This window comes from Fonsecaea pedrosoi (genome assembly GCF_000835455.1).
Source record: "Fonsecaea pedrosoi CBS 271.37 unplaced genomic scaffold supercont1.5, whole genome shotgun sequence".
Classification (NCBI taxonomy): Eukaryota; Fungi; Ascomycota; class Eurotiomycetes; order Chaetothyriales; family Herpotrichiellaceae; genus Fonsecaea; species Fonsecaea pedrosoi.
In genome coordinates, this window is record NW_013550611.1 from 312393 (window position 1) to 339056 (window position 26664).

General features: G+C 51.3%; 8 protein-coding genes across 8 annotated transcripts; 5 read left to right on the forward strand and 3 right to left on the reverse strand.

The window, feature by feature from the left end:
* Positions 1-28: 28 nt before the first annotated feature.
* Positions 29-1786, forward strand: Z517_07585 (uncharacterized protein; the record flags this gene model as incomplete). Its single annotated transcript, XM_013426106.1, has 6 exons — positions 29-149; positions 207-380; positions 452-682; positions 736-1048; positions 1125-1633; positions 1713-1786. 6 exons carry the CDS (start codon positions 29-31, stop codon positions 1784-1786), a joined length of 1422 nt encoding a protein of 473 aa, XP_013281560.1.
* A 903-nt stretch (positions 1787-2689) lies between these two features.
* Z517_07586 (uncharacterized protein) lies at positions 2690-4391 on the reverse strand (the record flags this gene model as incomplete). Its single annotated transcript, XM_013426107.1, has 4 exons — positions 2690-3056; positions 3207-3367; positions 3449-4296; positions 4346-4391. The coding sequence occupies 4 exons, from the start codon at positions 4389-4391 to the stop codon at positions 2690-2692; spliced, it is 1422 nt and encodes a 473-aa protein (XP_013281561.1).
* A 1964-nt stretch (positions 4392-6355) lies between these two features.
* On the reverse strand, positions 6356-7930 carry Z517_07587 (uncharacterized protein; the record flags this gene model as incomplete). Its single annotated transcript, XM_013426108.1, has 1 exon — positions 6356-7930. The coding sequence occupies one exon, from the start codon at positions 7928-7930 to the stop codon at positions 6356-6358; it is 1575 nt and encodes a 524-aa protein (XP_013281562.1).
* A 2933-nt stretch (positions 7931-10863) lies between these two features.
* Z517_07588 (uncharacterized protein) lies at positions 10864-14282 on the forward strand (the record flags this gene model as incomplete). The annotated part of the gene is made up of 2 exons (XM_013426109.1): positions 10864-10969; positions 11023-14282. The coding sequence occupies 2 exons, from the start codon at positions 10864-10866 to the stop codon at positions 14280-14282; spliced, it is 3366 nt and encodes a 1121-aa protein (XP_013281563.1).
* A 981-nt stretch (positions 14283-15263) lies between these two features.
* Z517_07589 (uncharacterized protein) lies at positions 15264-17565 on the forward strand (the record flags this gene model as incomplete). Its single annotated transcript, XM_013426110.1, has 8 exons — positions 15264-15786; positions 15879-16040; positions 16110-16220; positions 16272-16410; positions 16477-16702; positions 16762-17046; positions 17100-17342; positions 17398-17565. 8 exons carry the CDS (start codon positions 15264-15266, stop codon positions 17563-17565), a joined length of 1857 nt encoding a protein of 618 aa, XP_013281564.1.
* Positions 17566-18590: 1025 nt separating this feature from the next.
* Z517_07590 (uncharacterized protein) lies at positions 18591-19837 on the forward strand (the record flags this gene model as incomplete). Its single annotated transcript, XM_013426111.1, has 4 exons — positions 18591-18724; positions 18784-19188; positions 19248-19320; positions 19391-19837. 4 exons carry the CDS (start codon positions 18591-18593, stop codon positions 19835-19837), a joined length of 1059 nt encoding a protein of 352 aa, XP_013281565.1.
* Positions 19838-20265: 428 nt separating this feature from the next.
* On the reverse strand, positions 20266-21117 carry Z517_07591 (uncharacterized protein; the record flags this gene model as incomplete). Its single annotated transcript, XM_013426112.1, has 1 exon — positions 20266-21117. The coding sequence occupies one exon, from the start codon at positions 21115-21117 to the stop codon at positions 20266-20268; it is 852 nt and encodes a 283-aa protein (XP_013281566.1).
* A 1238-nt stretch (positions 21118-22355) lies between these two features.
* Z517_07592 (uncharacterized protein) lies at positions 22356-25953 on the forward strand (the record flags this gene model as incomplete). The annotated part of the gene is made up of 4 exons (XM_013426113.1): positions 22356-22528; positions 22841-23078; positions 25338-25634; positions 25693-25953. The coding sequence occupies 4 exons, from the start codon at positions 22356-22358 to the stop codon at positions 25951-25953; spliced, it is 969 nt and encodes a 322-aa protein (XP_013281567.1).
* Positions 25954-26664: the final 711 nt, after the last annotated feature.

Genomic DNA, 26664 nt, shown 5'->3' on the forward strand with positions numbered 1-26664 from the left:
ACACCATAGAATCATCGCGCGTCGAGCAATGTCGAGCTACGAGAAGAAGTTTGAGTACAGAGGTCCGGCGGACGAGATCATCGAGCCGGAAGGACTGTCCACTGCTCGGTCGCGAGATCTCGTTGATGGCGCACCCGCTGGTTACCATGGTACGTTCTACACTGGACTAGGTAGAAGAAATGTGTGCGCCTTGCTGACGGCACTAGATCGAGACGTCTTTGGCAACGAGGAAGGTGCTGATATCAAATACAAAACCTTATCATGGCCTCTCGTCGCCGTTCTCATGATCGCTGAGATCGTCAGTAATGGCATGCTCTCCTTACCAGCAGCGACGGCGGTGGTCGGCATCGTGCCAGGAGTGGTCCTGATCATCTTTCTTGGTAAGATAGCCCGAGGTCTCTGGGCATCGTGAAGCCTGAAACTCGCGTATCTGACTGCAACCTCGTAACAGGGGTCTTTGCGCTCTACACCTCTCTGGTGCTGATAGACTTCAAAATCAACCACCCGGAGGTTCACAATATGGGTGATGCCGGGAGGATCCTTGGTGGGCCGTTGCTGCGCGAAATCCTCTCCGCTGGTACCGTCATCTTCGCCGTCTGCGCAACTGGGTCACAGCTACTTGCTGGACAGATTGCCTTGGGGGTATTATCGGACAACAAGCTCTGTCTGATGTGGTATACTGGTGTGTTTTGCTGCGTTCGTGATCTTGTCTATTATCACTAGCTAACAAACCAGGAATCTTTGCAATTCCCACCCTTATACTCTCGTTTCCTCGAACACTGGACCAGCTCTCCTGGCTCTGTATTCCATCATGCATCTGCATTTTGGTTGCCGGTGTCGTAGGTATGGGCGCGGCTGGGGGGAACCCCGCCCCCGATCGACACGTCGATGTCGCTCGTTCGGCCAGTTTCTACAATGCCTTTGTGTCTATCACGAATCCTGTGTTCGCGTACGCCGGGCATTTCATGTTTTTCATCCTGATCTCGGAGATGAAGCGGCCGGCTGATGCCAAAAAGGCAGCGTGGGTGTTGCAGGTTTTTGCCACTGCGTGAGTAAAGAGCCGTGCCATACTCGGGATGGATATGAGGCTGACTGTAAGCCGTCGATGGCGGAATGCTCTTCAGGTTCTACACCGTATTCACCATCGTCATGTACGTGTATTTAGGGCCGTCAGTCCAGTCGCCTGCCTTTTCATCCCTCCCCACCAAATGGGCCAAAGCCACATACGGCATCGCTCTCCCCAACTTCCTGATCGCAGGGTCTTTGTACTCTCACACCGCTGCCAAGCTGTTCTTCATTCGCTTCTTCCGCAAATCTCGACATCATCTGCACAAGCATACAATCCTGGGCTGGACCACGTGGACCACGCTCATCATCCTTGCCAACGGCGCTGCGTTTGTGCTGGCGGTGGGAGTCCCCATATTCGCGTACCTCGTGAGTATCGCGGCGAGTCTGTTCGCGAGTTGGTACACCTATGGGATTGCCGGTGCATTCTGGTTGTACGATGCCTATCACGGGCTGGATAAGGGGAGAGTCAAGGGCGTTTATGGAATGAGGGCCTGGACCGGGAGTCCAATCAAAGCAACCATCAACGCGGCGACGTTTGCCGCAGGCGCCTTCATCTGCGTTGCCGGTACGTATTTCCATGCTGTTCTCGTTGAGCAGAACTCTGGAGAAGTAGACGGCTAACATTCTCGCACCACCTTTCCCAGGAACGTACGTGTCCATCAAACTCATCGTCGACGCCTACAACAGTGGCACGGTCGGGGAACCCTTTGCCTGCTAACAGCGACAATCTGCCCCAATCCGTCTATCGACCCATGTCCATGTCCATATTTATATCCGTCCTTCAAGCCTGATTCTTGAACGAGCAAGCCCCGTTTTTCCCGCCTTCTTTTCGTTAACCTGAAATCGAGGGGTGGCCTTTGTCACGAGTTACAAATCTACAGTCTACAGTTTCCAGTCTCCAGTCTCTAGTCTAGAAAGATCCTCCATCTACGTCATGTTATATAGAAAACATAGATGGAATATATTATTGCGGCACTCAGCAACCCACCTGCCCATCTACTCACCTATCAACCTCGCAACCTACCCACCTATCGATTGAGTCTAGGACATCTATCCACATTCTTAATGAGTTGGTTAGTCACTTAAGTCGTATATTGTATCGTATCTGGCAGGAAAGCAAAGTGAATACGGTAGGATGAGTAAATCCAGCCTACCTAGGTAGGGAAGTCGTCACTCGAGGAGGAACAGGTACGTATCGGTGTGAGAGACAAGGGGCCCTCAGTAAACAACAACAACAATAACCGAGGAAGCAGCAGGCGCTGTAGTATCAAAAATAAGACGATGTTCAAGATAGTTTGGAGAAGAGTACACTGGCTAGAGGTGTGTTCCCCTTGCCCTACGAGTGGTGGGGGTATTCTGCTACGTAGGTATGCACTTGAACTAGACTGCCTACATCATATCTTCTCTCTAGAGCATAATATTCATTCGTCTTGTCTCAAAGCGACGGTGCCAATGGCTCTAGGACCCGTCGCTGATTTCTCATCCTCATTTCCCTGCCCGGGCTCATGGTTTCAAGCGTGTTTCCGCGTCGCGGTGCCTCTTCTGTTCCTCGCGATGCTTCTCTGGGGATCCCGCGTCTTCGTCTTTATTAGACCATATTTCCCACAGCTCAGCAAAAGTCTCAAGGCAAGGGCAATCCGGTCATCGTGACCTTTGGAATCTCCCCCGCGGTCAGCTCCCTCCGGTTACTGCCAGCATCGAGCTCCTTGACGACAGTCCCGTCGCGCGAGCCAAAGTTCTTGCCCTTGGCCTCGCCGACCACGTCCTCCGGCACGCCCTCGCTGACGCTGTCATGGTGCTTGGCCGTGCTGCCCTTGGGTCTCCAGGTCGATACGGCAGGGATGTCGGCCTTGAAGCGCTCGACCTCGGTGCCGTATGCCTTGGGTGTGAGTTTCATCAGCGTGTGTAATGGTACTTCCATCCAAGGCGATTTCTCCTGAGGGATTTCCATGAAGTACGCAAATATGCATCGCACGATGGCCTGGTGACTGTATCGCCCCCAAGAGTTGTCAGCATAACGGGATTCTCGGAGGGAAGGGGGGAAAAACAAGAAGCATAAGAGCGCCTTTGCACAAACAGGAAAGGTATTGCCAGTTTGATCGCAAAATCAGACCGAAAGTGCTCCAAGATGAACGTACGTGATGATAATGATATTCTCGCTTCGTTCCAATTCCATGATGATGGGCTCCAGACGGATAACCACATCACGGTAGGACTCGCCTCCGCGATACCGGTAGTTGTACTTGTCGTCATCGCGAGCTTGAAAGTCCTCAGGGTACTTCTCGGCAATTTGCTGGTACTGTACACACGAAAGAGATTCATTAGTGCCTAAGAAAGAATGGATGGAGGGTGCATGTGGTGTCGGAAAGATTCAGCTTACCGTCATCCCATCACAAACCCCACTATCCAGCTCATCGAGCGCCTTCCATTGTAATTTCTCCCAACCAAGTTCCTTCTGTAGATGTTGTGCAGTCTGGCTTGTTCTCTTTAAAGTCGAGGTCCATATCGTCAAAGGAGCATCCTTGGGCAGCCCAGAACGCTTGACGAGCTCGGGCAGCATCCTCGCATATCGTTCACCACGCTCCGATAAGTTGGCATCGCCACCGATCTTGCCCTCGAGGTTGTATTCTGACTCGCCATGTCTAGATAGCCAAATGCTGCGTGGCTTGATGTGCAGATTGGTGAGGTAGTACACAAGGCGCGATTGCAAGTAGTCCTGGATCAGGTTGATCACCACACGTGCCCCAATATTAATGATTTTCACGTAGGTGAGGTGTTTCTCTGATTCATCTATTGTTTGGTAGACTTTCTCGTAGTTCCGGATACGGTTGCGGAAATCTTTGGCGGCCACCTCTGGATCCTGGCCGATATAATCTGGTGATGTCGTCTTGACCTCGAGGATGTTGGCCATGATGAGATCTTCATCGTCGCATTTGCTTTCGACGAAGAGATGAAGAAGGTTGGCCTCCACGATTTTGTCGTGAATCCATTTCCGTCGCGACTTGGTGGAATTTGTTGCGTCAAGGATGGCAACCTTATTGTTCTTGTCCTTGAACCACATAAGCATGTCAGCCACGGCGGCCTCAGCTGCGGCGCGGCGAGCTTTCTCGCCTTCGGCGTTATTGACATCGAAGAATTTGGCATCGGGATGGGGATTGTCAGTCCGCCTGTATTTGCCGACGTTGAATACCTCGGCGTTGACCGACGTCCATCGAAGATATCTCTTGACTGAGCCACGTTAGCACTCAAGGCCCAAACTAGAGATGGTTAGATAAACCTTTGCCAGCGATCAGACTCTTGCCTCGAGCTGGCAAGCCCACCATAACCACCACAATTTGAGTGACCTCGGACTACATCAATGTCAGTTGGTGTATAACCAATCACACAAACCGAACAAAACAAAATGGCGCATGAGCAACGTCATACTCGATCGCTTTCAGGGATGCAAAACCCCATACTCAATAACGACGTGAATGGCACAAAGCAGAAGCTGGGTTGAGGCAAAAATTCGTTCCGGTTGGTGCAGGACCAGGGGGTAGAGGTCGCATGTGTTGAGCAAGCAGGTTTGTCCCGTGGCTCGTGCCCTCAGCGCAGGGAAAGTCTCAAGAGGAAAATGCGGGCGTGCTCACGTCTTGGCCCATCTCAGCAATATGTTGGCCGGGAGGATCAAAGATGGTTGAATCTGTGGTGGTGGTGATGGATCTCGCTCCGAGAAATAAAGTGAGATCTCTGCCGCAGGTCGATTACGGGGCTCGCCGCACGCGTTAACGGAGGGATCTTTGATTGAATGCCCCGGCAAGACCAAGAATAACGCTCACGCCAAAACCGTCACAGGCAGGTGCAAACTGGAACTTGTCGAGAATCAGACCACGTCTCATTCGGGCTAGATTGGTAGCTCGCAGGGGAAGGCGGCTGGTCGCGTGGTGATGGCTTGATGGACGTGAAGTTCGTTGTGCGGCCTTTGGGATTTTCTTCGGCTCAACACAATTTTCTCTGGTTGCTGGCTCGCTGGTTCACGGGGCATCATGTCCGCTCGGAAAATTCAGGAATGCCCTTCTCAGCGGCGGGGAAATTGTCTGCAGATCTGCTTCCTTCTCCACAGCAGGACCTTCTCTTCTCGGCTTACTCCATGCAGAAAGCCAAAGCGGTGGGTGGGCGACACATAGGTAATGGTCGGTTCACCGGATGCCTACATTCCCAGGCCTAAGAGTGTCGAGCCTCATCCCCCTTCCAACGGGGTAGCTTGCCTCGGCTGTCAAGTCGGAGGTATTCCTTCGAGGATAGAGGAATGTTGACCATCACATGGCGTTTCCACCCATCAGAGGCCACGAGATAGAATATGCAGAGCCTGATTCAAGAGAAAACTCGACCAAACGCAAAGAAAGTTTCATCCACTCACTTCAGAAGTCTGCAGCACCCGATTCAAAGAACTCCTGCTCAACATAGCCAATGGACTGGATTGAACGAAACTCATGGCTGACTTGAGGAGCGGTGAGTTGTGCCCGCAATGGGCTTACGGCGTTGTTGTGGAAAGCGTAGCAGAGGTGACTGGATAAATCTAATGAGCAGCATGCAGCAACAGTGTCCTCATCTTTTGAAGCTCTTAAAGTCTCATGATCTCCGCTATCGATCCGTTTGGAGGTAGGTAGTTCGGTGTGGAAAGGGCGGTAGCCCAAGTGGCCAGGCAGTCAGTCAAATTCGGTTGCCGACAGGGTAAGTGTTTGTTACTGTAACCTGTTTGGCAGAAGATGGCGGCGATCGGTGGGAAGAAGCGCAGAGGAAGATGATGTGATGCGAACGGAAGATAGCTCAGGCCGATTGTCTTCCCAGTTTGATGATGCTGGTGCTGGTGCTGGTGTTTTGGGAATGGCACTTTTTTTTACGAGTGGGACAATGATTCCTTATCGCAGCGCAGCGGCACCTTATCGGCGGCAACGAAGAAGCTTTTTTACTTCGCAGCAACACAATGGAACAGTTATGAAGCAGAATAAAAAGAATGAGCCCTGAGTATGAGCGAGGGACATATCATGCCTACTTGAAACGGTGTTATGCTGCCAACGAAGGTCGATCGATAGCGAGATTATCCTTGAGCCAGGATAACCGACCGCAACAACACACACGGATGCACTTCAGCACCTCCCACTCAGCGCCCTATCCTTGTCCTATACTCGTACTCCAAGGGTGTCTTCATCCTGCATTCTCCCTCTTGACAACCTGACAACACTCGGCGGGGCGCCAAATCCCTCCTGGTTTTGCTTCATAGCTCGTCGCATCGAGCCCACCTCCCTCAAGCCCACGCCTTGTGAAGCAAGCTTCCTGCAAAGAGGAATTCCATATCAGCACGTCGACAATCGTAGCCGTCGACCTCCTGCACCGTCGTCCTCTTCAAAACCCCTCTGTCCATTCTCACTTGTCCTGCGCATGAATCACAGAGGACCAGCCCGCAACCTTTCCCCTTACCATCGTTCAGCTTCCTCAAGTACTTATCCACCCTCTGGTCCGCACAGCAGCTCCACAACGCCGCATTCGAACACAATGAGCACGTGGGGTACACCCCGTGTCTGAGCGCTGGTCCTTGGGGATAACTGTCGCCAGTCAACTGTGTGATGTACTTCCGATGGAGCTCTTCAGATCTATGTGCGAAACGACGCATTGAATGGACTTTGCATCGAGAAATATGGAGTCGCTTTAAAGAACAGTTGACGCACATGCGTGTTGCTTCTTTGCCCTTAGCTCGGTGCCCATTGCCCATCTCTTGAAGCTCTGGCTGTTCCATGAATTGGATGACCTCGACAGAGATCACACCATATCCAAAGATCCCATATCTGAAGTCCTCACAAAAGTGGCATGGCTTATTCAACGATTCAAGATACTTGAAATTGATCGGATGAGCCCACGGAGTACTTATTGTGAAGGTGCGAAACGTGGATTCTTCGTTCTGCGGAGATGCTTCTGGCGAAGATCGAGGCGAATCTAGGACAATTGGGTTTTCCCTAGAAAGCCCGGCCAGGATGTCCCGAGCTTGTTGGATCTCTACAGCTGCTGCTCGAATAATTTGGATCGGCGTTGGCTGAGCAGGAGCAGAAGGGCAGTGAGAGGTGGCGGTGGGCCGGTTGACCAAGGTATCTCCAGTCCTTGCCTCCTTTGGAAGGCTGCGCTCAACAGGAGCTGCAGCTTCAATTTGACCTTGTTCGCAAGTTAAACGGCTGGTATTCGCATAGCAGACCTTGCTGGGATTCTTGAATTCTGTCGGTCCCTCAGATCTTAACGAAACATTCCTATTTCTCTTGAAACCGCTGCGATTTGTTCCTCCACAAATTTTATCACTCTCTTGGTCTCGAGTTTCTAAGGTAATCCCGTCCCACACGGGACCGGGTTGTACACTACCCTTAGAAACTCCTTCTCTCAAGTCACCATCTGCACCTGACCTGGTCCCAGAACCAGTGCCTTCTTTGTTGGCAATGTCACTTAGCAGGGCTCTGCCAGCACTGGATGTGAGCTTGAGCGTGACTAGAGATCGGCAAGACCCATCGCGAGCTTCCGGGGAGGATGCTGGGTTTGTTGGCCTAGCTTCATGTTTGATTCGTTTCGCTTTTGGGATTTTGCGAACTGGAAGCCGACGTTTTTTGGCTGTGGTGGGACAGTATTCATCAGACGAATCATCATCATACCATGATATAGCTTGCGCAAAGTTCCAGCCGGAGTTGACCCGTCGGAATTGGTAATCCTCGCGAAGATGACGTTCCTGAGTATGGCGTGTGGATATCAGACGTAGGGAAGCCCGATGATAGACGTCGAGGGCACGCTGAAGCCTCGCCTTTGAGTAGACCCTCTTGGGTCGAGTCCCTGTTCTGGAGCCCATGCTGATGCTAACATAGAGGGACCGAGTTGAAGTGAGAGCAGGGCAAAAGTAAAACGAGGGCAAATCAGAGTGAAATTAAAAATAAGAGATAGTAAAGTGAAATCCGCCAATCTAGGATAATGCGAAAAAGAGAGAAAAGAGGTGATCACATATTGTATTTGTCGCAGACACCTAGCTACTAAGTGATATTCTGCATATGGAAAAGTCAGCCGAGTCCATGCTTGCAAACATGGACACCATGGAAATTGCAAATATTCAGATCTAAGCCTTGTCACAGGCGGTGGTCGTCAAAACATAAGCTACGTTGACCGTCGTGAATTGTAGAATAAATCATCATGATACAAAGCACTGGAGAAAAGAATATGTAACTCACATGAGAAAGATCTATCCACGCAAACCTGGCCAAAATCTCTGTTAGAACCACACCGAACGGATCGAGGAGTAGAATGTTGGTGTGGATACGAGTCAGGCTGGACCAGTCTCGTCTTCATCAACCTGGGTTGACTTGGACATATGCTTGTCTTTTGGAATGTGTCGATTCATCATATGAAGGAGGGTAGAGGTTGTCTAGAGCCGTGAACATACTTGTAATGCAACAGCTGATCTGACGAAGACTCGATTGTTAGCATTACACCATCAAGACGTGGGAGAAGGCGGTAGGTAGAGACGAAGGTCAGGAAATGCATGAATGGTTGTTTGAGTTTATCTGCATCAGAGTACTGGATAAGACTCGTCATCTAGAAAGTTCATCATGGAAAAGGCGGGCGTGAAGGGGAAAAAAGACCTACTCAACCGCCCAGTATACTTCCAGCTCTCCTGTTCGAGATCGGGACAATCAGTTCGAGTTGCGAAAGACGTATATGATTGGTAAGGAGATGCGGCAAATCAGTGGGCGAGGTTTTCTAGGCCTGCCACAATGGGGCATTTCCATCAAATCCAGCGGTTTTGTAGCCGTGGTCGGAGCCCAGTGCCATTCATCAAGGAAGCCACTTTGTTTTGGAGGTGGGAGTACCAACCCTACCTTCCGATACCTGTCTTCGAACATAAGTCAGCCAACTTCCTCAAAAGACCTTGACTTGTAAGAGTTGTGGGTGGAATTGAAGGATCAGATATAGCCATTTTGTTATCTTCCACGGCTTGAAAGCCTCTGCCGGTAATTTCCAGCGTATATTATTTCAAAACAGTCATCATAGTAGATTGGAGCGCCAGGTTGAGGGGTTCAACGTACCGGATGCTCAGAGTTGTGTGCGAGGAGGGCGGGTGATCAGCGAGGAGCAATTCCTATGGATGATGTCAGATATAGGACTCTCAATGAAGCGGCAGCTGTGACATGGAAATCCTGCATGATCAGACTGACGTGCGTTGCGATACTGAGTTTCATTTCCAGAAGGATCAAAGACTCTAGTTTGTTACGGTATGCAGATTCATCATTGAGCCAGGAATGACAACTGAGAAAGACTCACTGTGTAGCTTCATTTGTTCCTCCTTTTTTGCTTCCGATGTCCTTATTGTGTGTAGCGTCATCTCGGGCGACGACGGGAGCTGTCTGGTGAAGGGGAGGCTAGATGAGCGGCCTCAATTTGAGGCTCATGAGGAGTAGGTTAAAGGCATAGTGTTAGCACCAACGACAATACCGACGCTTATAGCATTTTCCGCGTGAGCACCTTGCTCACGGGTGAGCGTGCTGTATCATCTCAGCAAAGTCAGATAATCTCACAGATCTCAAGAAAATTAATTAAGAGGTTGAGGTTCGTGTTGTGGAAGATAACACTCGGATTTGAAGCATGACAATTTTATTTTTTTTGGTTGCACCAAATTTGAAACGCGTAGTGGTTCTTGACAAAACCAGCAGGTTAAGCGAAGGAGACTTTAGGGGCAGCCAGATTCCCCGGCTTGTCAACAAAGCTGACCTTATGGGCGGGACGGTTGTGCCTCACTGCTCGCGTCCTACCGTAGGTGTTCCTCCTCCCCTTGCGTTATAGCTGCTGCTATTTTCTCTCCGCCCACATGCCATTCAGCATATTCCGGGCTCCATTGGTCGATCCTAGGTACGCGAGGCTTGCCCGCCATCCCGCTTCCGCTCTGGGTTCCTGCACATTTGTTCGCATTAGCACCAGTCAGCGTCGAATATTCTCAACTCAGGCCACCCAATGCCCGAGTTATTCTCCGGCCACATGCCCTATAGACAGCTTAAGCGATCATGTTCTAGGCTTGGCTTGCAGCCCTCAGGGCAAAGAATAGCAACAAAACGTCTGCTACTCGACTTGTCCCCACTTCCGTAATCGCCCTCAATGCCTTCTCCTCTTTCGCCTTCCTCCAAGATCAGGTTGTGGATATCTCATTGTTTCCGTGCTCATTTATATTTTTCCATTTTCATCGACGGAGGAGTTTGATGTGATGTCGAGTCGGTGAATGGAAAGACCCGTCGTCCGCTGATGTCAGTTGGATGCGAGGCCTACGACGAATATGCGCAAATGTGACATGAACCGTGTGGGCGCTTAACCCACCAATCTCAATTTGGCGGTTGGGCGAGACTGTTTCTTCACAATATGTCCTTGTATGTGTGCCTCCAAAGCAGTGGTTCTATGTCACAGTCTAGAGCTCTGAGGCGGACAGGCTAACAACATCTCAAAAGCCGATCATTGCCTGCGGCTGAACATGCCCAGGCTCAATATCAACAATCCCCAAGAACTCCTACTGTCATTATTCCTCTCCCACCACCGCCGCCGTTGAGAGATGGCCAGCCCACGGCCTCTCCAGTTCGTCTCAGCCATGTCCCCCTCCCACCGCCATTGAACATCAACATTGTTTCTGCGCGCGGTCTGCCATCGCCAGGGCCCCTCTCCGCACCGTTGCTTTACGGACCCTTCTCTTCGACTTATACACATTCGCCTATCCCAAGTCCGCAAAGTGCTATACCGATGGCTGCAAGAATGCCGGCAAACTACAATGTGCCCTATGACCCTAGAGAGTGGGTGGGGGGGAGTCGACGAACATCGTTCGGGTCAGACAGTCGAAATCCAGGCTCACAAGCAGAAGGTATATCAATGTTTCGTGGGCAAAGAGAAGTGTCTAACCCTGTGTACCTACAGAAGGGCATACCAATCCACCTCCGCCATATTCGACTGCCGCTACCGCTGCCGCGATAGGTGTTGCTGTCCGTGAAGCCACCAGTGCTGGGTCAACCATATCACCTGCAGACTCGACGTTTACAGCTCCTGGAAATCAGTCCCAGATAAACACCCCGACTAGCACTGCCGGAGTGTTGTCGCCACTTAATCAAGGCTCTCATTCTCTCGGTGATAGTTGCCAGACCGTTAGCGATACAAGTGGATTGAAGTATTTCAGTCCGCCAGGGCGATCTGCTGGTTTCGACCACCACCAGAGCCGCGTGAGTATTCCCTCGCAGCAGCTTGGATCACGGCCAAACTCCACTGTGGGTGTGTCAAGACATCCTACGGGGACCACTTTATCAATAAATACCGTGGCCGCACAACAAAAGCTACCTCTATATCCACCACTTGATGGCAATCTTGGACAAGTCCCGGCTGCGCCAGCATCGAGAAGAGCCGCATCCGCAGATGCCTGTTCTTCCCAACCGTCGTCAGTTCAGAATCAAGAGGGGTCTTCATCGAGATCATCTTCCAAGCAGAGAAGCTGGGTTCCGGGGATGCCATTACCTGGTCCGCCTCCGGGGCCACCACCTTCAGCCTCAAGATCACACAGTGCAGGATCGGGTCGAACTCTTGCTCAACCACAGGCCACTGGAGTCAACAGTCGATCAGGTCATCGCGCCCCATTACACGCGCCTCTGCTTAGTCCTATGCCTCCTACACCTGCAAATTGGAGGGATGAATCTTCTCATCGATCCAGCTCCAGAACGCCGATGCCGCTACATATTGAGACGACAAACCTCGATCGTGAGGACTTTGCACCCACAGGTTTGACCAGGAGTGCTGCTCTCCGTGTTTCTTCTGCTAAGGGTCTGCTGGAACGTCGGAAGCAACGTCGAAGTCTTCACGAGGGTCAATTGTCCGATTTCAGTGCCTTGACCATAGACACTGACCCTTGGTTCAGCAGTTTGAGTCCAACTGGTATCAGTCCTGAACACTCACCAACATTGGGCACATTGGCCTTGGAACAAGACTCCCCGGAAACTGCCCGAAGAGGTTTGCGGACCAGTAGCAGGACCAGGAGTCGGCTCCGAGGCGGCGATGCTGAATACCAACCCCTTGATTCCCCGTTTCCTCCAGCCCTGTCGAGGAGGAGTAGCCGAACACGAACGCCACTTGTCCTGCCAAAGTCGTTGCCTACACCACCACTGAGTCAAAAGAACCCCACTTCTGCGCACAGCGTTCTTCCTTCGACAGCGTCTTCAGTGTCCGAACTCGCCCAAGTCGAATACGATCTCTTTATGCAAGAAGCTTCGCGGCGACATCAACATTTCCTCGTAAAGGAGAGCCAAGCAAACTCTGAGCTTGAGAAATTGCAACTCTTCATGGAATACATCGTCGAGGAGTCAATGATCCGGCGGCAGCGCTGTCCAACTCCGTTTGCAGATGGGACCTTCAACCCGGAGGAAGCCAAGCAGCGGCTTTTTAGTGAGCTTGGGACGAACGGTACTACTGACACATGTGCTGCCACGCCAGGCAGAATGCGATCACCTATGCACGGGATTCGGGCCGATCCAACCCAGCGTGCGGAAATGTGGTCGAAAGAGTACCGCCCGGAACTCTCACCGATTGCCAGTATGAGCAATGACGAACTCAGTTCCCGTGGTCGAACTGCCAGCCGATGGTGGCAGTCACAAACTGGCTCGGAAACTGACGGCGTAACAGGTAAGATGAAAAGATCCAAACGAGAATCCAAGTACATGGGTCTCTCGGCCCTGTCAATGCAGGAAGTCTTGTCTGAAGCCGCTACACCCACCAATATCAGTGACGTACAAGGCTCGACAGAGGGCTATCCTGATGAGAAGACCCGTCCGGAGGCATTTGGCGTTTACGAGGATCCCGAAGGTCTACCGCTCCAGGCAATGGCTCCAACAATTCCATTTCCTCCAGAGGGGCTCGATATTTCACGATTCGTTACCCTGCCTCCACCATACCCACGGCACTACCCTGCTGTCAACAATAGTCATCCAAAGCTGGCCACCTATCGCAGGATCGTGCGGACACTCAGCGACTTGAGTGAGTTACAGAATAGAAGATCTCGACATAACCTAAGCGTAGAGGCTTTGAGGGCAGAACACAAGCGCAAGATCGCCGAAGGACAGAAAAACTTTCGGACAAATATCTCGGCGCAGATTAACGAGGGAAGTATCACGTATGCCGAAGCCGCCGAAGCCGAGCAAGCCCTCAAAATGGAGGAGAACCTGTCGGAGAAAGGGTGCCTCCAAGCAGAGTTCGACACGTTGCAGGACGTGGTGATCAACCCAATGCACGAAATGCTCCACGATCGTGCAACACAGCTCAGTGCCCACATGACTGCACTGACCGAGCAATTGGCCGCAGACATGCAGGCCTCGGACCTGGATCGACCACAACAAGAGGGGGATGCCATGCCCGAAATTTTGGAATATTTAACACAGTTGAAGTGGTTATTTGAGACGCGCGAAACCGTCCATAAAGAACTGTTCGACCTCCTCACCGCCCGGAACGACAAGTACAAAGCCATTGTGCTTCTGCCTTATCATCAGGTCAGCAATTACGAAAAGATTCGAGATACGGAAGATTTCTTCAAGCGCGACAGTGCTGAGCGACATAAAACCTTTTATGAAGAAGCACTAGTACGATACCAGAGCTTTGTCGACCTTGTTGCAGAACATGTTCGAGACGAAGTCCAACTTCAATCGTCTGCATTCTGGGACATCGCGCCGGGGCTGCTGGACCTGATCCACAAGATTCCCGATGACTTGGATCGACCCGGTGCCCTTGCAATCCCTGATGCTGAATACACCGAGAACCCCGAATACCGCCGGTTTCCACAACAATACCTTTTCACATTGCTTGATCACGCAGAGAGATCGACATATCAATTTATAGAATCTCAAAGCAATCTCCACTGTCTGCTCCACGAAGTCAAGGTGGGCCTGATAGCAGCAACATGTCGAGCTGCTGAAGCCAGGCGAGCACGTGCCGAGTTGGATGGACCCGAACCCGGAGAAGATCCCCAGAAGATTCGAGATGAGCAAGAGAAGACGGCCACGGCAGAATTGAAGCAGCAAGTGGCAATGATTGAGGAGCAATGGCTCGAAGCACTAGGAAGTGCCCTACAAGGCAAGAAAGGACAGGTCAAAATGTTTTTGGAAAGTGTTGGTGGATGGGATGAATCTATACAGGCGACCGAGTAGTATGAGAGAGATCTTGTTCATGGGAAAACCGTCGGCAATGACATTTGAGATGACTACAATTGAGCGGAACAAAGTTCGAACAGCTATGAATAATGAAGGAATGAACAGGGACACGATGTATATACAATGGACTGGGCCTTTTTTCCGTGTTGTACTCCAGAAGTGTTTGATCCCTCTTACTCTACATCGCCTAGCTTGTAAGGCTTACCAATCTCTCGTGAACGACAGGGTTCCACATGGGGTCTGTGCTACGGAGGCTTTTTGGAGAATGTGGGTTTCTTCAACAACAGCTGTACCATCTGTCAACGAGCGAGAGGGCTCTTGGTGGCAGTGGGTGGTAGATGGGGAGAGGAGAGCGGAGCCCCAGTTGAAGTCGAGGAAGGCTGCCAAGCCCATGATCGCCAAGATCGGCGTCGAAGCCTCTTTTTCCACTTCTACTTCGTCTTGATAGAGAACTCGGATCTCGATCAACGTCACATTATCCATATCACCCACGTTGCATCCTGAAAAAAACTCCGAGTTAGCACGGATGATCGGCTTGCCGTTCTGACGTCTTAGCATGCAAGCGACTAGTCACAACCTCGGTGTCGACCAGGTCAAGGGGCCCTGATATGTTCTGTCTATCGGTTGGGACGGCATTGGACAGCTCCACGACTCAGTTGCTGCCTCAAACCGGACTCCAAGTGGGTGTTTCATATAAGTATTGGTCTATCTGTGGCCTAACGTACACGATGACGTCGCCTGTTGATCATGGTGATACCCATACCGCTTTACCGTCAATAGTTCAGCAAGGACTAGGGCGTGCCTGAAGATGCGGCCTGTGACAAGATATACAAGAATGTCTTGACTTCTCTTGACATGTCTGGCCGAGACTGCTTATTTTTTCTCCTAGGCACTATAGGTGGTACCTACTTGTAGTCCCCTTTCCTGAACCGGTTTTTTGCCAGAAGCCTGGACTTTCATTACTCACATTAGGTCAACATGGCTGAACCAGAAAAAGTTCCCTATGACAGGCGATCTGGTGACAGTGAGCGTACTGCCACTAACATCGAGAATGCCCCTCCCCGCAAGAGGTCCTTCGCGGACGTCGACATGAGCAAACTGAGCGCCGCATTTGAGAATCCGCTCTCTAACACCCCCAAGGAGAAACTCCTAGAGGATGTCGAGCTCTTCTGCCGAGATAATAATCTAATGGAGTATATCGATTCATTTCGCAAAGGCGCTTTGGTGGCCCAATCTCCAAACGCCATTGACAATATCGCCGAGTTGTCGTCTGAAGACCGAGAAGTGCTTCAGCGAGAGCACACGCATCGCTGGTCTCAGCCATTTACCCTCTATTGGCTGGTTGTCATGTGTTCGCTAGCAGCTGCTGTGCAGGGCATGGACGAGACAGTAAACAACGGTGCCCAAGCTCTTTATCTCAAACAACTCAACATCACCACCAAGCGGTTCAGCCAAGGTATGGTTGATAACTTGACCGGACTGGTTGTTGGTGCACCGTATCGTAAGTACCCTGCTCCCCATCACAAAAACACCGAAGAAGAACTCTTGCGACATGAAAGAGGTTGATATGCCAGAAGCTAACAGATTTTCCAGTATGCTGTGCAGTTCTCGGTTGCTGGCTCACAGAGCCGTGTAACAGGATCTTTGCCCGTCGAGGCACAATCTTCATTTCTTGTTTCATTGCTGCCGTGGCCTCGGTTTGGGAAGGGGTTGCTAATTCATGGGTAAATCTGTTTTTGGCACGATTTGTTTTGGGTATGTCGACCCCGTTCAAGTTGGTCGGCTGACGCATTACCCCTTGAATTCTGCTAAGTCTTCTTCTAGGCCTTGGAATTGGTCCCAAATCTTCCACAGTGCCAGTCTACTCTGCCGAGTGTGCCCCAGCCCCGATCCGTGGCGCCTTGGTTATGATGTGGCAAATGTGGACTGCTTTCGGTAAGCCTCTCGCAAAAACGTGTAAGAATCAGCTCTCTGACGATCTCCTAGGCATCATGCTTGGAAACATCATGGGCGTGGCTTTTGGCGGGCTCGCCCCAGACCTTGGCTGGAGATTGATGCTCGGCAGCACTGTTGTCCTTCCTCTGATTGTGTGCGCCCAAGTCTACTACTGCCCAGAAAGTCCCAGGTATGGACGAGGAACCAATTCCCCAGTGACAAGAGGCCTTTCTTAACATCTTTTTCCGTTGCATAGATGGTACATCCAGCACAACCGACCTGACAAGGCATTCCGATCCTTCCGACGCTTGAGGTTCACGGACCTCCAAGCCGCACGGGATACTTATTACACTTACGTTGGCGTGGAGCTTGAACGACAGGCTCACAAGGGCAAGAACTTGTTCACTCAGTTCATCGAGCTTTTCACCGTTCCGCGCAACCGACGAGCAACCTGGGCATCGTGGATCGTCATGTTCGGCCAGGTAAGACGGTCTTGTCCCTTGAGATATCATGACCATCTTGTCGCTTACGCAAACCCAAGCAATTTTGCGGAGTTAACGTGATCGCGTACTACTCGACAACGATTTTTTTGTCCAGCTCATATTCCGTTTCAGCCGCTCTGTTAGCATCAATGGGAACGGGTATCCTGAATTGGGTCTTTGCGCTGCCTGCCGTGTTTACCATTGATCGATGGGGACGCCGCAACTTGCTACTCTTCACGTTCCCCTTTTTGGCGATCTTCTTACTCTGGACGGGCTTCAGCTTTTGGTTTGACGACAAGAAAACCAAGGTGGCTATGGTGACGACAGGGATGTACTTGTTTGAGGTGAGTGAAGTGGTTTTCTAGGAGGGCAATAGATTCTGACAGGTATTTCGCAGGTCTTCTACTCGCCTGGGGAAGGCCCTGTACCATTTACCTACTCGGCAGAGGCATTTCCTGTGCACGTTCGAGATGTGGGAATGAGTTTCGCGACGGCCACCACATGGTGCTTCAACTTCATTCTCAGCTTCTCCTGGCCTCATCTGTTGACGGCTTTCAAGCCTCAAGGCGCATTCGCGTGGTATGGCGCATGGTGTATCATTTTGTGGTTCTTGATACTCCTATTTGTTCCCGAAACCAAAGTATGTTTGGCTGAATATACACTGACATCGTACGTCATGCTGACTCGTTCTCCAGGCTCTTACACTCGAAGAACTAGATCAAGTGTTCAGTGTCAGCACTCGTAAGCATATGAGTTATCAGTTGAAGAACGCTACCTGGCATTTCCGCGTCTGGGTTTTGAGACAGAAACTCGAGCCGTTGCCACCGTTCTACCATCGAGCAGAGAAGCTGAACGAGGCATGACGCATGAAATCATTCATGTCTTTGACAATTGTACTAATGAGGGGTTGGCTGAATAAGAATTACGAGACCTGGATTCCTTTCTGGGGCCAGATGTGTTGTCGCTGCCGAACGATTATCCGGAGAAAGCCTGGGGCAAGCATGAAATGTGTCGATTTGCTGGGCAGGGAGTAGATGGGGTTGGGGCTGAACTGGATGAGAGACCTTGCTGTCGCCTCTTTCCGAAACTGCCCGACGGCGGTTGCTCGGGGTGATGTTTCCCGAGACCCCGAGCGGATTAGGACGATTGGAAAAGTCTGCAACCTTCTTGGAATGACATAGCCACTTAATATTGGGAAGAACTTTAGACACGGCGTGAACCGCATCATGAGAAAAGAGAATTCCCAATGTCTTCAGTGTGCACCGTGATGCCAACGCAGCCTCGCCCCTCTATGTGATATCACGTGCCTCCAGCGACCAGCGGCCCGCCGGAAGAAGTCGGGACGAAGATCCCTCGGCTGCCGTCAGTTTCCAACGCAAAGCGCAGTTTTGCCCCTCCATCCCTCCACCCATTCAACCACATTCCTTACTGCATTTTCCAACGTCTCCCATTTGTAAGGGAATTGACTCGGATCGCTTGTTTGATGCGGAGAAGCCTCCTTTGCCCAATGCCCACTGTCATCATCTCCCGCATAGCGGGCCACCAGAGCCAAACAATCATGTTGACAATGCTTTGCCCTGCTGCCACCACTTCAAACCACCCGATATGGGGCTTCCGGAATTGACAGCAGCTCCTCCTTAAAACCACTGGCTTGTCCTGCGATATCTAGCCTCTGTCTTTTCTCTTTAATATCTGGTTCCCTCTGGTCTCTTCTCGTCGCCAGTTTTAGGTTTCTGCATCCCCGGTTTTCATTGTCCGTGTTCTTGACGTCTGTCTTCCATTCTACCGAGGGCCAATATACCCATCGCGTGCCCTACACAGCCTTCCACTGCTCAGATTTGAAGACACCTTCTCCATACCCAGAAATTGTAAAGAAAAAGGCTGCAACATGGCTACCAATGGAGATAGCAATGGCCAGTCGACCGGTACTGGCGAGGAGAAAATCAACACAGACATCATCACTCTCACCAGATTCCTGACGGAAGAACAGACAAAACACAAGGAGGCCACCGGCGACTTTACGTCAGTTTCGATCCCTCTCCTACATAGTATTACAGGGCTGACATTGCTTGTGCTTGCAGATTGCTTTGCCATGCCCTTCAGTTCTCCTTCAAGTCAATTGCCTATTATATCCGACGTGCCACGTTGATCAATCTCACCGGCCTTGCTGGTTCTTCCAATACGACAGGCGATGATCAGAAAAAGCTCGACGTGATTGGCAATGACCTCTTTGTGGCTGCCATGCGAGGTTCTGGAAAGGTCAGGGCGCTGGTCTCGGAAGAGGAGGAGGATGTGATATACTTTGATGACAGCAAGGATGCCAGATATGTTGTGGCATGTGACCCCATCGACGGATCGAGCAATTTGGATGCAGGTGTCAGTGTAGGAACCATTTTTGGGATCATGAAGCTGCCAGACAGTGTTGTTGGCAAAAAACCCGCCCCAGAGGATCTCCTCATGCCGGGTACTGAATTGCTTGCTGCTGGGTAAGTCGGAAATGGAACTGCGGCGATGTTGAGGAATGGGACAAATCTGACGGAAGCAGGTTCACCATGTACGGCGCCTCTGCGCAACTCGTCATCACTATGAAAGGCGGCTCGGTCAACGGATTCACCCTGGTAAGGAAGCTTATTTCGTTGCTTCATGCAGTTAATCAACCCATCCCTTATTGACATGATCGATGTTTAGGACAACGCCCTGGGAGAATTCATCCTCACACACCCCAATATGCGCATTCCCAAGAAGCGAGCCATCTACTCTGTGAACGAAGGCAACTCCCTTTACTGGGGCGACAAAACCAAGGCGTACTTCGAATCGCTCAAATACCCCACCGAAAAGGGTGGCAAACCCTACAGCTCTCGTTACATTGGATCCATGGTCGCCGATGCATATCGCACTTTGCTGTATGGAGGTATCTTCGCATATCCAGCAGATAAGAAGTCCCCCAAGGGCAAGCTAAGGATTCTATACGAGTGTGCTCCTATGGCACTAGTCATGGAGAATGCAGGTGGCATGGCAGTAAACAGCAACATGGACAGGATGCTGGAGGTGAAACCCGAAGGTATCCACGACCGAAGTGGGATTTTCATGGGCAGCAAGGAAGAGATGGAGAAGGTTATTGCAGCGCACAAGTAGGACGTGGCAGACCACGCAGATGTGTGAGATGTCAAGTTCATGCGGCAGAATGGGACCAGGGCCTGACAACGACATAACGGAGCTGCTGAGTGGAAATCGATTGACAAACATGGAATGGATTTGGTTTTAGGGTATATGTTTCCACCTACCATGCAGCGCGTTATCTACGAAATGAATAAATCGACACTCAATATGCACTCGTTTGTTCCTCGCCTAGTTGCTTTCACGGTTGTGTCGGGCCTGAAAGAGAGAGAGAACCCTCGCTAGCGAACGCAGAAGACCGGTATCTTATTAATATCAAGAACACACCTGGGTTACCTACTGGTAGGATGTTAGGCCAGTCTCAAGATGTGGGCTTTCCTTTGCAGTTTGCCAACCGCTCTGCTCCTATGCTGTGATGTAGACACCCAACAGTCCCTCCCTCCTGGTCAATCGCTGACCTCTTCCAATTCATTCCTGGCCTGTTCGTATTCAGGGTTGAATACCCCATCCGACAGAGCGCCCTCCATGAGGTCTACAAACCCCTTCAATGTATCTATAACAACTGCTTCGAGCTCGTTGTTCATCTCATCCTCTGTGTTTGCGCTGGTGGTGGTGATGGCGTTGGTGCCGCTCTTCTTGTCTCCGCTGGCTCTTCCGGTCACAGGGGCGAAGCGTCCGTATCGCAGGTCACTCAGGCTGCCGACCACGTCCTTGCTCTGCGCGCGCAGTGTCTCGATCTCGTCCTTTAGATCTGCGATCTCGCAAGACAGCTCCCTTCTGGCGGTGGTCATTGCGGGGAGGAGCGTCGTCGTGGTGTGGTTGTGCTTGACGCTCGCCGTGGGCAGGGTATTCCCCAGGGCCTGCCCGCTGTGGAGTGCCGTGTCGAACCGCGTTTCCTGTTCCCCGGCGCCGTCGTCGGAACTATCGTCGTCTGCTGCCTGAGGGGGGTTCTCGCCATCACCGTCTTCCAGGCGACTGTCCGCCCTCTTCCTCTTCCTGGACGGCTTCTTCGTCCCCTCCTCCCGGCGGATTTGCCGCCCCAACATCGCCGTAAGTGCGACGCTGCGGTGACACTCATTTTCGATGCGTTGTCGCACCTCGTCAATGACGATGGCCCTCTGGAATTGCAGATCCCGGTACAGACGCTTCAGCTCGGTCGGGTGTTGGCGTGCGAAGGACGCTGCACTGGGGGGAAGGAGTGCTAGGAAGGACTTGTACGGCAAGATCGTGGAGAGAGGGGATGGGTGAAGGAGGTATGATGTGAGAATCTCAGATTCCGAGGGTGTATGGGACGCCATGACGCTGGATACCTCGGGTTAGGGATGGTGGTTGCGTATCTCAAGGGTGCTGAGTCTGTTGACCGAATGCCCTTCTGCCCTGCTTCTGCTTCACGGAAGGAAAGAAGTAGGTTCTGGTTCGGACTAAATGAGGTGGAGCTTTCCAGAAGTCGACGTCCCCATAACCTATTGAGGATATCGATGTCGTCTGTTGCGATGTGCTGAACCCTGAGCTTCGTGGCCTCGGAACACTGACCACCCAGTTATGCGCAAACTGTCCACCTTCAAGTAGAACGAATCAAAGAGTATTAAATTTGCTTGTTTGCTGATGCGCCGAGAACACAGACCGGCTGTCGAATTTGTACCTGCTGACGAAGTCTGACTCTGGTCCCCCCCTGAAACGCTAGCCTTGTTGTGAGTGATGATGGGTTCTGATTCGTCTTGCTAGACGGGCTTTGTAAGTAATGACCCGTGAGTGCGATACCGACTCCTGATCCTCTACAGCAGTTGCTTGAGATCCGGATAATTCGTCGAGCGAAGAGGCAGCAGACTAGGTGACAAGGCTTGGAGGCTCAGTTCCAGATGTTCGTATTTGTTGTAATTGTGAAGTTTGGGTCTTGTTCATAAGACAGTGGAGATGTCGGCATGGGCCACAAAGCCAACTGGATAGTATCGTTGAACGTAAGATCACTGAAATGCGATCTTGTGGTATTGGTAGCAAACACGCGTAGCTGCGAGGTACCACATTAGAGTCTGCTCGGATGCGCGCGTTTGAGATACCCAATGGAGATCTGTAGACTTACCTTTTGCACCTTGTCCTGCCTCACAAATCTCTCCGAGCAAGATCAAAAAGGATCTCTGTTCAGCCTCGCCCTGTAAAGATACTGTACCTTAGTCGTGCAAGGCAGAACAAAGCTTCACGACTTCTCGGATCGGAAAAACCTCGGATCAACTACGCGTTCTCGCCAGCCAATGAGCGCGACCTTTGTCTTGGCTCTGTCACTGGGCTTCATATGGCAAGTCGCTGCCTCTCCTTTCGATGCCACGATAACGTATTCAATTTCTTCTGCTCTCTTCTTTCTTGCTTCTCCTTATTTTCTTCTTTCTTTCTTTGTCCCCCTAGAGACTGTCTGCTCGTGTTGACAATTTCTCCTCCCTCCCCTTGGTCAAGTGCCCTGTCAGGCATATCTTCCGTCTCCAAAGTCTCCCCCTTTGTCTCGATATCCCGAGATCAACGACTCGTCTGATTCAGCATTCTCATGGCTCCGCAGTCCAACGACAATAAACCACTGTTCCAGAAGGATGAGAAGGCGCTCTGCTTCCACGGAGAGGTGCTGTATGATGCCAAAATCACAGACGTGAAGAGAACAGATCCCAAGGAGACGAAATCCCCCTTTCACTACAAGGTTCATTACAAAGGCTGGAAGAACACGTGAGTTTTGAGATTTCATCCTTGCTTACCTGTTGTCGCGTCCTTGATCTGTCAAACCGTCATTCTTTTTGTGTCATGGAGTGTGATTGCTTCTGACAGTGTCATGTTCTGTGCGCGGGCAGCGACCCAAGTGAATATGAACTGTGCGGGCAGCTGACATATCCGACCGTGAATTTGGCACATTCACGGCCAGTGTGCGCTTTGTGCACTTTGTCGTACTTCACAACTCTCTTCACCACCAGAAGTTCTTTCCATCCCTTGTCCATTCTCCACTTATCCCAGCTGTTCAAAAGCTAACCAGTGCTCTTCTAGCTGGGACGATTGGGTTCCCCAAGATCGTCTTCGAAAACCAACAGAAGATAACCGAGAGTTGGCAGCGAACCTGCGCCATCAGGCTACGCTCAAAGCCAATCCCAAGATGGCCAGCAAAACCCGCCGAGGCCAAGGGTCGGAGATTGGATCTGGCAGAGGGTCCGAGGAGCGCACATCTTCTGTCCCTGCTGCCGGTGGTAGGGGATCCAAGCGTGCAAGAGACAATGATCTGGAAAAGGTTGGTGGTGATTCCCCGTCCCACAAGCGTACCCGTACCCGTGTGAATTCTTCCCGTGATTCCCGTCACAATGAATACCCCCATATCGATATGATGTCCTGGGTTACTGGACTGCCCGACGACGAGCCTGCCCAGGAGTATGCGTCGAGCTTGGAGCAGGTTCCCCCACCAAACTTGGATGTCCAGGTTCCCATTGAAGCCCAATCTATCACCAGTACTATTTGCCTGGTTGACAGTGAAACCCTGGACCAATCAACAACCATGGAAAATTTGCGACAGCGACAAAAGGAATCGAGAGACCGGCACCAACGTCTTGATATGCCTGGAAAACCCGCACCTGGGGCCAAGAAGGCTTCAAAAAAGAATAAGACACAACCATCAGCGAATACGTCCACGTCAAGCGAGTCCGATACAGAGTCGTCCGAAGATGAAAGTTCCAGTATCGACGGTGCATCAAGCGGTTTATCAGACAAATCATCACCAGAGCCTGAAGCTGTTACACCCTGCACAAAAGATACAAAAGTTGTCAGTGGCAGAGGAAAGATCAATGTCGGAAAGAAGTCTGATGTGGGAAAAGAACGATCAAGGGACTCACTATCCTCCGAATCTAGTTCTCTTTCCTCAGTCAGCTCTGACATCGTGAATGTCCAAGAAGATGAACTGCTCTTTGACACAGAGTTGGAAGACAAGTTTGCGGTCACTGAGGACAACAATAAGAAAAGTGACAAAAGTGAGGTTACTTCAGTCAGGAGGAGCGTTAGGACTGCAGCGGCAGTTTCTACCGCCAAGTCCAAGTCCATGATCAAGTCCATGTCCACAGCCATTCCTAAGGGGAACAAGGAAACCCGTGTTGCAGAATCACGATCTTCCGTGATCCGAAGGACAACAAAGCCCACCAACACGGGACCAGAACCCTCCAGAGGGCTCCGGAATTCTAGGACCAGCATGGCGTCCCCCCAACCTCAACAGGCATTGCGTCCTTGGAAGATCAAAGACACCACGAACTACACATCTGCAGACGTGGATCACCTCCTTACACTGCCCGCACCCAAGGATGAGCCGGAATTCTTCAGCCAGAGTTCGCTCAGAGAACATCCGAAGATGCCAAAGCTGGCACTGATCGGTGGAACCCCGTACCTCGAAAAGCACGTCATCGACGAGGAGCTCCGAGACGCTCGCAAGAGAGGACAGCAGTACAAGCTGGGATCCCGTGGACCAAAACAGCAACTGCCAAAGCAGTTCGAAGAGCTCCCATCCGACATCGATAGCGATGGTGAAGATCACGGGGCTGCCCCTGCAACCAGTGCCCCTGGAGAACCTTTTGAGGTTGATCCTCCTGGATCAAACACGCCACTCGATGCTCTCAAGTTCCCTTATCGCCTCATCGAAAAATTGAACCGTGATCGAGACAAATTCCCTCCAGGGTGGACCGAGGAAAATCTCAGGTCTATCCCCGACGGATGTCTCGTCTGGGCACGTGAAGAACTCCTGGTCAAAATGCCATATAGTGTGCTTGAGAACCGCCCCCCCTGGGTTCTCAAGGAAGTGCCTGACAACGCACCCTTCTGGGACCAATTCGAGCGGGAGAACGAGGCGAATATCATAAATGCCTTCGTTGCGAAAGTCAAGAGACCACCTGTTGACGACCACCGTCTACGTACCCTTGCCGCCGTGGCTGCCGACCGTGCCTTTGAAGCTGCCGCGCAGGCAAGCCGGTCCGCTGACTCCATCGGCTTTGATGCCTCTGAATCTGCCGCACAAACAACTAGATCGACTGACACGTTGTTCCTCGACAACTCCAGCAAAGACGCGTGCAAAAAGTGCATCAAACTTGGTGTGACGTGCGATGGGGTGAAGCCGATCTGCAATAACTGCAAATTGCAGGGCCGTGAATGCGACTTTTCATTCCCGGAGCCCGAGGATTCCTGTATGCGACATGGCAGCATTCCATATCGACGACAGGAGTCTGCGAGCTTGAGTGCTAACAACGTGGAAGGTGCCTTGCGTGCCCGGCTCCCTGCTAACCGACCCATCACTGGCCTTGATGTTCTCGCTCTCGCCGCAGAAGTGGTTGAATCTGGGACAGTTCCTTGCATTTGAGGCAAACCCCCTGAACGTTCCCAGGACCCGGGATTTGGAATTGGATCCTCCCCTTTTACTTGATGGCCCCTTACCCGTTGCAACGACACGACATGATTCATATCCATAATTTTCACCCTGAAAAAGGAATACGTGCTTACTTTTCACATGACTTCACAGGAAGACGCGTTCTACACCCGTCCATCCATCCGCATCAACGTCCCCGATCATCTGAAGAATCTCCTTGTTGACGATTGGGAGAATGTCACGAAATCGCTCCTTCTCGTTCCTTTACCGAGTCAAGCTCCAGCAAACTACATCATCGACGAATATTTCAACGAAGAGAAGTTGAACCGCCTGCCTACTTCGGCTGATGCGGACATCCTGGAGGAGTTTTGTGCTGGCTTGAAGATGTACTTTGAGAAAGCGGTCGGTAAGATCTTATTGTACCGCTTTGAGAGAAGTCAGCTAGCAGAGGTACATTATTTCCCAGGTGCTACAGTCTACTTCTCTATGCTCGTACTAATCGTGACAGGTTCGGAAGCTCTGGGAGTCCGGTCGGTACAAGGATTGGGAGGGCAAGGGTCCTGGTGATTGTTATGGGGCTGAACACCTGACGCGCATGATTGTTAACCTGCCGGAGATGATTGCTCAAACTAATATGGACGCCGAGGCTGTTGCTCGCTTGAAGACCGAACTCAGCAAGTTCACCCTCTGGCTGTCGAGAAACAGTGCGAAATACTTCTGTGCGAAGTACGAGAAACCCACTGCTGAATACATTGAGAATGCCCGCTAGGAACGGATGCAGGATTGAGGTGGAGGCGATTTGAAGGATGCGAGTCTAGAGCTGAGGTTTCTGATAGAGCTGATCACATGGGATGGGGCATGGGACATTGCCGAACGCACAGCGTACCGGAGTATTGATCAGGTGTGTATCGTCGGTGACGGCGACCTCGATAGCGTGAGCGGGCAAGGCGGGCCGAGTGGGCAACTCGCTATGTAGCAAGCAACCTCGAGCAGTTTGAGCAGCAGTTTGAGCAGTTCCAGTAGAACCAAAAGCTTGGCATGGATTCTCTTTCGGTTTGTTTCTTTTCCCTTTTCGCAGCTGCGGCCACAACCAGCGAGTCAGTCAAGCTGCTTTTCTCTCCAATTCTCTCCAATTCCGTTGCCTGGAAGTCGAAAGTCGACAATCTTTTTCTTGTTCCTGACACGCGATCCTCTTTCCTTCAACCATATGTCCTCCTCTTTAAAGCTACTGTCGAAAGGTATGTAGTGAACGCACGTAGCCCTTTACCCCTGTTGCGTCTTATGATGAGAATCCAGCTGGCACCAGTCTGAGAAGACTTGTACTCTTTACATGCGGATCAGCTTTACATGGCTTCGAGCCTTCAACCTGAACATTGCACCCCTTTTAAACACAAGTTTACAAGTTTGACTCGGTGAGCCCTGAGACTGATCTGTGTTACATCGACAAACAGGAACTCTCCTCTGACACCCTGAACACCAC